The sequence below is a fragment of the Diorhabda sublineata genome, chromosome 1 (genome assembly GCF_026230105.1).
Source record: "Diorhabda sublineata isolate icDioSubl1.1 chromosome 1, icDioSubl1.1, whole genome shotgun sequence".
NCBI classification, from domain to species: domain Eukaryota; kingdom Metazoa; phylum Arthropoda; class Insecta; order Coleoptera; family Chrysomelidae; genus Diorhabda; species Diorhabda sublineata.
Genome location: NC_079474.1, coordinates 10,869,242 through 10,881,327, shown reverse-complemented (window position 1 = coordinate 10,881,327; position 12,086 = coordinate 10,869,242). Strand labels below are relative to the sequence as shown.

The window sequence follows — 12,086 nt, the reverse complement described above, 5'->3', positions numbered from 1 at the left end:
TATAAATTTCTTGTTTACAAATTCGAAAGTGAATATGTATGCAAATGTTTTTGGAAATTTTTGTTTATTTATGTTTTTAAAAGCTTTTATACACTTGTGAAAAATATATATCAATTTTCAAATTACCCGGTGAAATTACAAATGCGATCCCGTTATTATCGATTGTATTTGTAAAAGTTTTGTTCACCAGAGGTCTCTACTATCGATTAAGATTCGAGGTACGTTCGCGTTCTAGAATGGTTATTAAACTAAATAAAACAAACGATATATACGTACGTAACTCGTAGTGCTTGACATACTTAAAAAGTCATAAAATGACAGTTACGCCATTGCCAGAAATTTAAATAAATAAAAACATTGTAAATGTGATCGTTTGTGTGAGAAAAATCGTATCTAATATAAGTTAAAAACGTTTTATATGTAACCTAAAACAAAATGCCTGCATCTATCGGTGTGAACCTGCGTGTGACAGGACATTGTCGCCAAGGTGGTAGAAAATATATGGAAGATTTCTTTTCGGTTGCATATCAACAAACTGAAGACGAAAAAGATTTGGAATATGCATTTTTCGGTATATACGACGGCCACGGTGGTGCCGAAGCAGCAGCTTTTGCCAAAGAACATCTTATGGAAACCATAATTAAACATAAAAATTTTTGGTCAGACGACGACGAAGATGTATTAAAAGCCATCAAAGATGGTTACATAGCAACGCATTACGCTATGTGGCGTGAACAAGGTATACAGAAATTGTGTTTACGTGATATTTGCATGTGTAATTTAAATGCATATTTTATTGTTATATATATTTTTTAAGAAAAATGGCCAAGAACAGCATCGGGATTACCAAGTACTGCAGGTACTACTGCTAGTATAGCCTTTATTAGGAGAGGTAAAATATATATCGGTCATGTAGGTGATTCTGGTATAATATTAGGTAAGTATTATTCTTATTTTCTTACATTCCGAGTGCTAGTGTTTAAATGTAATAAAGGTTATCAAGAGCCCGGTTGTTCTGATTGGAAGGCGAAACCATTGACTCGAGATCACAAACCTGAAAATGCGGACGAATTGAATAGAATAAAAAGTTGTGGAGGCAAAGTAGTTGCAAAATCGGGTAAGAACTCACAAAATTTTCCACAAAACACGTTTTAATTTATATGTATTTAGGTGTACCACGTGTTGTATGGAACAGGCCTAAAATTGGTCATCAAGGACCAGTTCGTAGATCGACCCCCATTGATGAAATACCATTTTTAGCGGTCGCTAGAAGTCTTGGTGATCTTTGGTCTTATAATTATCAAAGCAATAGATTTATCGTTTCACCTGATCCGGATTGTACCGTTATAAAAATCGATACTAATCTACATCGATGTTTAGTATTTGGTACTGATGGTTTATATAACATGCTGAGTCCTATCATGGCGGTAAATATAATTCTTTAATCAAGGGCGTATTTACTTGATTTTTTTTAACATTTAGGTGCATATAGTACAGCAAGTTGAACGACATAACGAAAACGCAGCTTTGAGTGACTCTACTTTCAAAACTTGGTTAAATCCAAGTAAATTATTGGTAGAAAAAGCTTTAGAAAGGTGGCATTCCACAAAAATGCGTGCAGATAACACATCAGTTGTTACTTTGATGTTAGATCCACCAGGACCCCCAAGAGCCCAAGTTTTAAAAGATAGAAAGAAGAATTTACCAGAAAGAGGTGATTTAACAATATTCTGAATCAATTATTTGAATTATTATAATTTTTCTTTTATAGGTTTGAAAATTATGACTCGTTTTGACGGCGAATCGACTCAGAATTCGTCTTGCGATAATAACCGACCAGTACCGGAAGGAAATCAACTTCCTGAAGAACCGGTTAAAGAAGAAAGTAGAGAAACGACGCCCGTATCATCAAGTGACCTTACAACGACCAATTTTCCACTGAAGGAGCGAAATTTTTTACCGAAACCCCGTGAAAGCACCAGCTTCGATCCTCGAGTTTCTGATAGCGGCAAAGAAAATCTCAAAGAAGATAATACAATACAATGTAACGAAGTATCTTCGAGTAATATCGAAATAGAAGAAGACGAAGAAGGGAATAACGTAACCAAAAGTGGTAAACGTAATTTGAGAAGTGGAGGTGAAAAGAGGAAATTGGAGATTGATGAAAATGAATCGATCCAAAGGCCTCGGAAGAGCGCCCGTATCGATAACAACCGAAAAAGAGTGGGAGGGTTAGTGGAGGAGAGGAGGGCATTCGAGGCGGAGGAGAAATTGAAAAAGTTGGCAGAAGAAGCAGATCTAGTTAAACGTGATGGGGGGTTAAGTGAAGGGAAAAAGAGAAGCGGGCTGTTAAGTGGACCTTTAACGAAGAAGGGAATTAAAAGTATGTTTGATAAGGTTAAGAAGGTACGAGAAACAGCAGTGATGAAAGCTAAGGGGATGAAAACGAAAAAATTACAAGTGAGATTCATTTTTTTTATTAATTCTTTAAATTACAGTTTTTACTAACTATTGAATACATAATTTGGTACATTCTTGTCTATTTAGGTGAGTGTGATACAATGTGTTGCGTTATTATGTTGTGATTTGGAAAAATTGGGGTAGCAAGATTTGTACCAGAAAAATTTTGAAAATTAACTTTGGAATCTTGTACTTTGGATATTGATGTGGTTAAATATATGAAATTTTCACCACTTGTGAAGCAGTTCTTGATTGGAAAGAGCTATTGTACAAAGCTTTATGTTTGATTTAGAAGAGTTATGGGCAAAGTTATAGCATCATGTCATTTTTATTACAGCAAATAAGATATAACAAACTTTGAAGACTTGTATTTTTGGAACCAATAGGGCTAAAGCTTCGAAATGATCACTGTTGGCAATGCAATCTTCCTGTTTGGATAGAACTTTGTTACAAAGCTCTATGTTTCATGGTACAAAAGAAAAGGACAAAGTTATGGGTTCATGTCATATCTTAAATAGCAATTAAGATGAACAAACTTTGAAAGGTTATATTTTTGAAACCGAAAGGGCTGGAGTTTCGAAATTATCCTGATTTATGAATCAAATCTTCTTGTTCAGATAGAATTTTGGTACAAAGTTCTATGTTTGATGGTACAAAAGTTAAGAACAAAGTTATGTGATTATATCATTTTCGCAATGGTTCATTTGAACAAAGTGTCCATTGAATGTGTTACTCGATTTTAGACGGCTTTTTTGTAAGGTTCTTTTTATTGTAATTTCTTTAAGAATTTTCACCATTTTCCTAACGGTTCATTTGAACTACTACATCTATCGAATGTATTATTTGTTTTTAGATGGTTCTTTTTGTAATATTTTTCTTAATGTAGTTTCTTTAAAAATTTTCAAGATTTTCCTAATGTTTTTTTATTAATAATTGAACTTATTTTACATATTTCCAGGTATCTGCCAAAAAACCATTAAAGGTAGTATCAAAAAAAGCGACTTTCCATAGGAATTCAAAGAGAAACGTCTCTAAACGCCGAAAAACAAACGTCGTTCCAAAACCAAAGATAAAAGAAATAAATAAACTCAACAAAAAAGAAAATTTTCAAGAGAAACAAACAAAAAAAGGAAAAGTTTTTAATAAGAAAAAAGAAAACCTCTTGAAGGTTGTAAAAAACAACAATATTTCTAATGTAAAAAGCTCGAGGAGTACCAGGAACAGTACCGCTCCAAAATTAGGTAAGCTGTGAAAATAATACAGGGTGTGTTTAATTTTTTTGAAAAAAATTCATCGGAAATAATCCTAACCTATAGTGAAGTGGGGCATTATCAAGTGTTTCTTTATCAAACTTTTCATTTTCCATTGGCAGTACAGGAAAGTGAAATTGTTTCATTTATGTTGCAGAGTCTTCGAGCATATCCACCCAAAAATCGCCTTCGACGATCAAAACGCCGAAATTGATTAAAAAAAATCGACAGTCTTAGAAAAGAATGTACGAAATCCCAATTTTCATTTAATTTAATTCCAGTTTCGATTATAACAAATTTATTTCAACAATTGATTTGTATTTTTCATTATTTTCGCTCGTTTCGTGGACGTATTTTTCCCATTAAAAAAATAAATGAATCGAATCTTGAAAAAAATATTTTTTAGTTTAGCAAAACTGTACTGAAGATTCGAAGTATAAGACTTTAGATTACTTAAGGATGTTGGAATTTTTATTTATCTCACAATTTTGATTTTATTATGTACATAAAAATGGTGGAATAAGAATTTTAACGACCACATTTTCTGTTTTATTCAAGAAGAAATTTATCATTTGAACTACTATATCATTATCAAATACAATTATTATGTTTTGATCTTATTCTGTTCTTTCTGAATTTATTATTTTCTTGCTTATTTTTATATCTAAAACCGTTTTTACATCCAATTTTAATGACTTTCTTTACTTTTGGATCATTTGAACTACAGCCGCCACAAATATAATTATTTCCTGTGGGTCAATCGTTTTTGGTTCATTTGAATTCCTATACCGTCATCTAATACAATTATCATGTGTTGATCATATTCGGTCTTTATTTTCTCATATATTCCGTTCAAATTGAATTGAATCATCTTTAAAATCTTCTAACTTTCTGAATTTTAAATTTTCTTTCTTATTTTTTTGTTTAAAACCGTCTTTGTACCGAATTTTATTGTGTTTCTCTACTTTTGGATCATTTGAACTACTACAGACAGATGCCACAGGTTCATTTGAACTACTATATCGTCATCGAATACAATTATCATCTTTTGATACTATTCGGTCTTTATTTTCGTTATATATTCGGTTCAATTTGAATTGAGTCATCTTTAAATTGTTCCAACTTTCTAAATTTTACATTTTCTTTCATATTTTTATATTTAAAACCTTTTTTACATCCAATTTTAATGACTTTCTACTTTTGGGTAACTTGAACTACTACAGCTGCCTCTGATATAATTATTTACTGTTGGTCAATCTTTTTTGAATACAATTTTAATGTTTTGATCCTATTTTTCATTTCATTCCATTTTCCAAAGGTATAATTCTTTGTTGTTGATTTTATCTTTTCGTTTGAACTACTGTATCATCCTGCATTACCATTATTTGCTTTTAAACCGCCATTTTTTTCTTGATTCCATATATTGAATTCAATTTGAATTGAATCATGGTCAATTGTTGAAAATTTATGGATGGGTAATTTTTTATTGGTTTTATATCTAAAATAGTTTTTAGTATGTATCTTAACAATTTTCTTTACTTCTCGAACATTTGAAATACTGTATTGTGTTCGATTGCCATTGTTTCCTTTTCAGGTGGCATTTTTGTTTATTTATTTCATATATTCACTTCAAACTGAATACAATTATCTTCTTCTTGTTTAAAACTTATGGATTGTTAGTTTTTTACCAATCTTCTCTATTGAGTTTAATTTGAATAGAATCATTTTTAAATAGTTATAAACTTCTACTAGATTTGTTGTTTTTTTCTTTTCATATTTAAAACAGTTTTTATTACCAATCTTAACCTTTTTCTGTACTTTTGTATCATTTGAACTACTATTTCTTCCACAGATATAATTAATTGCTTTTGATTTCATCTACTTCAGTTCATTTCATCTACTCATTGTCAAAGTTCATCTTTTATCTTCCAGATATTCTGAGGTGGTTTTTTCCTACTTTATTGAACTTTTAATCTGAAGGAAACAATTTTTCTTACACTTTCTATTTTTCGATTACTGAAATCTTATTTAATCAACTTCTAGAGTACTTTATTTATGGTTTTTTGCGAAATCTCGTATTCATTCACTTGTACACACTTTCTCTATGAGTTTTCACAATTTTCCTATTGGTTCATTTGAACTACTACTTCCATTAAACGTATTATTTTTCTATTCCACCAACAATTTTTCTTTATTCCAAATTTGGTTTGTATCTCTGACTAAATACTTTTTAAACGTTTTTAATATTTAAATATGTACATGTATTTTCCACTCGATAAAACAGTTTTTGGTCAAAACAAATCAACCATTAAATTTTCAGGAAGATTAATTGATTAATTTTTAAAATATTTTTTCCTCCAAAGATTTCACAGTAGTTATCAATACGACAATCAATCACTATTATTTTTTAATAGTGTAAAAGAAAACAAAAATTAAAATTCAGTACCTCAGGACCGGTTTAAGCTGAAACCTTTCGAATGTAAACATAAAGCGTTTGTCCATTGTGTATATATTACGAAATAAACATTGTTTGCATGTCCATCCTGTATATTACGACGTATACAGAGTTACTTTTTTTGTACTGTGAATTCTTTTCAAAATGAACGTCGAAATTTTTTTTTTAATTAGATGTGTGTTTTACGAATAATTAGGTTGTATATCATTTGCAACAAATTTGTGCCTTTGTTACCAAAAAAATATTGAAAAATGTTGCATATATATAATGTACACATAGGCAAATGAGATATATTTATAAGAAATGGATTATTTTCTCAAAATAAAGTTTATAGTTACTATTTGCTTTTGTAATATCATTTATTTCCTCAAAATCAATGACTAGGGGCTAAATGGGATTAAAATTTGGGATTAATGAGGTTAAAACATGGAGAATTATGGAATTGGAAGCACTATTAAAGGCTAAAACATGCAAACAAGATGGAAAGTTATGGAAACGTTGAAAATAGAGATAAAAATGATGCTAAAACATGGAAAAATGATCAAATTGGAATCAGTATTGAGGCTAAAACATGAGTAATGAGGCTACAACATGGATAATTTTAAAAACAGATGCAACAATGAACCAACATATGGAAAAGGCAAAACATTATTAAAATTGAAGCAATAATGGGGCTAAAACATGGAAAAATGATGAAAATGAAGGCAGTAATGAAACATGGAAAATGGGAGCAAATTTATAAGAAGGAAAATATAACTTGAAATAAAAGAGAATATGAGAAAACATAAGAAACCAAAAATAAGAAGTAGTAAAGAGGATAAAACATGGAAAATGACAAAAATAGTTAGAAACAGATACGAAGATGAAGTTGTAACAAGGAAAATACAAAATCATTGAAATTGGACCAATAATGAGGTTGAAACATAGGAAAAGGCAGAAACTAAAAAAAAAATGTAATGATGATGCCATAGAAAATTGGATGAATGATGAGGCTAAAACATGAAAAGAATCAAATATTGACAAATATGAGGAAATGGTTGACAATTAAATGAATCATGAAGCAATAGCAGAGAAAACAGGAGAAAGTCTCAAATTAATTTGAAATTGAAGCTTATACGAATTAGATCAAGGAATTAAGCTGAAATGTGGAAAAAAATTACAGAATTTGACAAAAACAATTAAAAATGAAAACAATCCTGAAGATAAAACAGAAAAAGTACCCAAAAACAAAGAAATGTGGAACAATAATAAGGCTAAAACATGAGAAGTGGCTATTATTGACAAATATGAAGGAATAGTTGAAATATGCAGCAATAATGAAGTTTAAATTTTGAAATTGGAAGCAGTAATGAGGCTAAAATATCCAAAACACAAAAAATTGGTGAAACTGACGGAATTGAAATCAGTAATGATGCTGAAACATGAAAGAAAGGGCAGGAATTGATAAAAATGATTTGAAAATAAAGTTACAAAAATAAAGAAATTTGAAACAAAACATGAAAAATTAAAAAAAAAACGACGAAATTAACGAAGATGACTGCAATATTTACACTAAAATATAAATAACATGAAAAATTAATAAAATAATCATAAATTGAAGAAAATGAATAAAGACGTCTCTTTTTTAGAATTATTAGCTATATATTGATAACCCTGCAAAATAAAATCGTGATTTATCATCATAAAACACAATATAAAAAAACTTGAATAGTTTTCAACTTACTTTATTATTTTTCTCAACTACACACATAGAGAAACAGTTTTATTATAATTCAAATAAGTTACATATGAAATACACTCTGTAGATGTAATTCCGGTTTGTCTATGCCGAGCTCCTCTGGCGTACTGATACCTAACTCAGTTAAAGTAGGTTTCAATTCTTGTATTATATAAGGATAGATTTCGTTTACTTTGTTACCGCATTTATCTTTTACGGCTTCCAAAATGCGTACGGCGAGAGCTAAATCGTTCACTCTACGGCAAGCTTTTAAAGCAGCTTCGAGTATCTTGGGTTCGGGTACTAAATCGTGACCCCATAGATCGTTGATACCTCTTCTGATCTCCCAACCGTCGATATCTTTTCTGTTGAAGAAATTCTCGTATCGGCTGTCGAATTGTTCATCGGTTTCTGTACTGTGACTGGACATTAACCTGAATATTAAGAGTTTTAGTATTGGGAATTAATTGGTTATCGTATTATTACCTAGTTGAGGTTGCTATATTTGGTTTTGACGCCGCGAGCGCAGTCCTGAAGATACATTGTGCACGTAGAGCGGTAGTTTTGAACATTTTTGTTAATTTAAGCTTTAAATATCGTGTATTACGTAAAACTGAAATGATGTGAGACAATTCTAACCTCTTTTGAGTACTTCAAATTGCTTCTTCTTTTTTAGTCTGTTGTATTGTGGAAATATAACCAATAGATAAATAGAAATTATTTCCAATCAAGTCTTATTTGGTTAGTGGAAATAAGTAGTACTTCACTTTTTCCGTGTTATCATTTGCAAAATTACAAATTTTTCTATTGTGGAAATAGTTTTGAACCTCTGTATATTGTGATCTATCTATGCGATAACTTGTCAATTTCTTCTTTGTATTTTAAATTGGAAAAAAAATAACTTAACGATAAAGAATTGGGAAAACAAAATGAAGGAATTGAGATAAAAAAAGAAGCTATAAAATTTCGATTTTGATAACAGTACAATTTCAATCATCTATTAGTGAGATTTTGTAAGACATGGGAAATAAAACAAATTTTATGAGAATTAGTACATAATACAGAGGTGATTATAAATATATGTGAAAATAATTATGGTAACACATTTTATAAATAAAAACTCAACAACTATTTTCATATCTTTATTTTCATGAAAACTCTATTTAGTTTTAGATATTTTTCTCTTTTTCTTTTTCGGTGGTTCTTTATCTTCTATTTGATCATCACCTTGTTTCTCTTCTTCCAATTTATCATCATCTTGTTTCTCTTCTTCCAATTTATCATCATTTTGTTCTGTTTCTTCTATATCTTTCGTCGTTTCCGATCTCGGTATAACATCAGAAAACTTCTTAAGTTTAGCCACGAAGAATCCATCCATATTATGTGTATGAGGATAGAATCTTTTGGTTAATTTCATAGTGGGATGAAATCTGTGGTGTCTGTAGTTAACAAAACCGTCAGTTCCGAAATCTAAACCGGTTTCTACTAGTTTGACATTACGTTTTTTTAACGCGAAATCGATCACCCATTCGTTTTCTTCTGGTAATATCGAACAAGTCGAGTAGACTATGTAACCGCCAGTGGGGGATTTGGCGCTGACGCAATCTATGGCGGAGAGTAATAATTGTCTTTGAAGATTATAACATCTTTGTATGTCAATTTCGTCTTTACTAGTTTTTACACTTTGATCTTTTGCTACTACTCCCGTACCTAAACAAATATTTTATATAGTTTTTTCGCTTTATTTTGGGGTTTTTTGAAATTTTGAAAATAAAAAATAATAGTAGCAATAAAAGGTTTGTAGATCAAATAAAAAACAAATAAGTTGTTTTTTTAAATTTTTCTCGTGAATTTCTGAAAAAATAATTTCAAAGAACATTAAAAAGAAATGCTTAATTTTTTTCAAATTATACAAAAAAATTTATTCAAATTAGTATAAAATATTAGCAATCAAAGAAAAATATTTTCTTTTCCCATTTTCACTAAATTATGTGAAAAAGTGATTCGTTGTTGTATGAAAAACAGGTTTTTTAATTTCACTTCGAAATTTTAAAAAATTTCAATCTATTTTTGTATAAAAAAATAAACAACCAAAGAAAAACATTTTTTATGACTTAATTGGAAATTTTGGAATTGGAAAAAATCGATTTATTTTAGTCTATAAACAAATTTAAAACCAACAAAAGATTTTTACATCCCACTTTGTACTTTTTGAGAAAATTTAATCCAATTTTGTAAAAAAGTGATCTACAATATCTACTTACAATCAAAAGTGAAGAAAAACCATTTTTTAAATAATTTTCATTGGAAATTTCGAAAAAAATCGATTCTTTTTTGCCTACAAATCAATTTTCAAAAAAATCGACCTTTTTTTCATAGAAAAATATATAAATAATATAAAAAGATAGCATATTTTCATAAAATCGGGTAAGTACTAATAATACATTCACTCACCTGTACAAGGAGCATCCAAAAGTACCCTATCGAATCCCTTAATGTAATGTGGATATTGTCTACCATCTAAACAAGTTATTACTGAATTAACAACCCCCATTCGATGAAAATTACCTACTACTGCTTTTATCCTGTCTTTATTGATATCATTAGCAAATAAAACCCCTGTATTCTTCATCAGTGCCGCTATATGTGAAGCTTTACCCCCAGGAGCTGAAGACATATCCAGAATTCTTTCGTTTTCTTCAGGAGCCAATGCCATAACCGGCAACATACTGGAAGCTCCTTGAAGTATATAGTGTCCTGCTAAATATTCCGGTGTGGCCCCCATGGGAACTTGGGATGAATAAACTACTATACCAACTTTACTCCATTTTCCAATCGGATCTAAATTTACCCCTCGACTGATTAAAGCTTGAGCTAAATCTCTTCTCCTAGTTTTGAGGGTGTTGGTTCTTATAGTTAGAGGTCTCTGTACTTCACTGGCTTCCAAATATTCCAAAAGTTCAGATAAAGAAAAAACTTGCATCAGTTTTTCCATTAAAAAGTCATTATAGCTGTAATAAGTGCATAAATCATCCTTGAGGATATCCATGTATTCAGATCTTGAGTGTTTTCCATCCCTCAAGGTTTTAAAATCGCTAAGAACAGCGATAATTTCTCTAATCCTCTGTTGGACGTCTTGTAAACTTTTTATTCCATCTTCAGTATCTTTCGAAGGGAAAATGAATTTTTCTTGGTTAGAGATATTCATTTGCATTTCTTCCTCTGCTAATTTATCATCTTCGGCTTGTTGTTTTCTTAATTTTTTGCTCTGTTTTTCGATTGGGAGTAAATCTTCGTCATCTTCGGAGTTAGCGGAAAAATCGTCTGAATCGTCATCAGAAAGTGAACTTAATTTTTGAACTTTAATTTTGTCTTTACCATCTTCTTCGATATCTTCTTCGGTGGAACTTTCACTTACATCCTATATAAAAATTGTATGAAACAAAATAATTGAAGAAAAAACATTGTACTTACTTCATTTTCATCAATTGGGAGTTTTCTTTTCTTTTTAGGCTTCAACCAAAGACTATTTTCATCTGAGAACCCTGAAGTACTCGGTTTTAATACATCGGATTCTTCAGATGACTCCCGAGTTCCGTTTTTATCAATTTTCGTCTCTTCTTTCACTTTTTGTTTGTCTTTGATCTTTTTTTGTCTCTTTTTTGCTCGTATCTTTTGACGGTGACTCAACTTCTTATCGTTAGCATCGTTTTTATCTGAAAAATTAATTTTAATGTAACAGTGAATTTATAAAAACGCGATTTTTTACCTAAAAATATCGGTTCTTTTTGTTTCTTGGCTTTTCTACCTGGTCCCTTTTTAATAACATCACCTTCTTTATTAAATCTCGCTTTCCTACCCATTTTTTATATAAAACAAAATTATAATTATTCTTCTAAAACTTCCATGCGGGATATTTTTATTAGGTTATGTATGTTTATCATACAGAAACGTCAAGTAAATCTTCTTTTTTGATAAATAGGTAACCTTTAAGTTATGCAGTACTTATATATGAATTAGATTTATCATTTAATTAAAAATAATAACTTACTTCAATTTCAAAGTTTCTGTTTTTTATGTAAACAAACTAATACTAAGGAAAAAATTAATATATTATTGGTTGCATATATTAAAATATATGTTTTTTCTAATTCATAAATTTGATCATTAAAAAAGAAGAATTTAATTATTTATATTTTATACT

General features: G+C 29.9%; 3 protein-coding genes across 3 annotated transcripts; 1 reads left to right on the top strand and 2 right to left on the bottom strand.

The window, feature by feature from the left end:
- The first annotated feature begins 131 nt into the window (after positions 1-131).
- On the top strand, positions 132-6,509 carry LOC130452102 (uncharacterized). The gene is made up of 8 exons (XM_056791424.1): positions 132-739; positions 818-937; positions 995-1,117; positions 1,171-1,427; positions 1,483-1,714; positions 1,772-2,460; positions 3,419-3,701; positions 3,868-6,509. Exons 1-8 carry the CDS (start codon positions 436-438, stop codon positions 3,945-3,947), a joined length of 2,088 nt encoding a protein of 695 aa, XP_056647402.1. The 5' UTR covers positions 132-435; the 3' UTR covers positions 3,948-6,509.
- A 1,364-nt stretch (positions 6,510-7,873) lies between these two features.
- LOC130452110 (cytochrome c oxidase subunit 5A, mitochondrial) lies at positions 7,874-8,556 on the bottom strand. Its single transcript, XM_056791430.1, has 2 exons — positions 8,369-8,556; positions 7,874-8,316 (listed from the first exon to the last, which is right to left on the bottom strand). Exons 1-2 carry the CDS (start codon positions 8,452-8,454, stop codon positions 7,947-7,949), a joined length of 456 nt encoding a protein of 151 aa, XP_056647408.1. The 5' UTR covers positions 8,455-8,556; the 3' UTR covers positions 7,874-7,946.
- A 455-nt stretch (positions 8,557-9,011) lies between these two features.
- On the bottom strand, positions 9,012-11,841 carry LOC130447775 (probable 28S rRNA (cytosine(4447)-C(5))-methyltransferase). Its single transcript, XM_056784776.1, has 4 exons — positions 11,652-11,841; positions 11,357-11,598; positions 10,337-11,303; positions 9,012-9,592 (listed from the first exon to the last, which is right to left on the bottom strand). The coding sequence occupies exons 1-4, from the start codon at positions 11,743-11,745 to the stop codon at positions 9,042-9,044; spliced, it is 1,854 nt and encodes a 617-aa protein (XP_056640754.1). The 5' UTR covers positions 11,746-11,841; the 3' UTR covers positions 9,012-9,041.
- Positions 11,842-12,086: the final 245 nt, after the last annotated feature.

What these genes read in the sequence shown, in the direction of transcription:
- LOC130452110 (XM_056791430.1), bottom strand. Translation starts at nt 8,454, where the DNA reads ATGTTCAAAACTACCGCTCTACGTGCACAATGTATCTTCAGGACTGCG. An exon ending in AATATAGCAACCTCAACTAG is followed by an intron (nt 8,317 to 8,368) that starts GTAATAATACGA and finishes CTTAATATTCAG; the next exon opens with GTTAATGTCCAGTCACAGTA.
- LOC130452102 (XM_056791424.1), top strand. Translation starts at nt 436, where the DNA reads ATGCCTGCATCTATCGGTGTGAACCTGCGTGTGACAGGACATTGTCGC. An exon ending in TGAAAACGAAAAAATTACAA is followed by an intron (nt 2,461 to 3,418) that starts GTGAGATTCATT and finishes ACATATTTCCAG; the next exon opens with GTATCTGCCAAAAAACCATT. An exon ending in CAGTACCGCTCCAAAATTAG is followed by an intron (nt 3,702 to 3,867) that starts GTAAGCTGTGAA and finishes TTTATGTTGCAG; the next exon opens with AGTCTTCGAGCATATCCACC.
- LOC130447775 (XM_056784776.1), bottom strand. Translation starts at nt 11,745, where the DNA reads ATGGGTAGGAAAGCGAGATTTAATAAAGAAGGTGATGTTATTAAAAAG. An exon ending in AAAAGAACCGATATTTTTAG is followed by an intron (nt 11,599 to 11,651) that starts GTAAAAAATCGC and finishes TTAATTTTTCAG; the next exon opens with ATAAAAACGATGCTAACGAT. An exon ending in TCCCAATTGATGAAAATGAA is followed by an intron (nt 11,304 to 11,356) that starts GTAAGTACAATG and finishes ATTTTTATATAG; the next exon opens with GATGTAAGTGAAAGTTCCAC.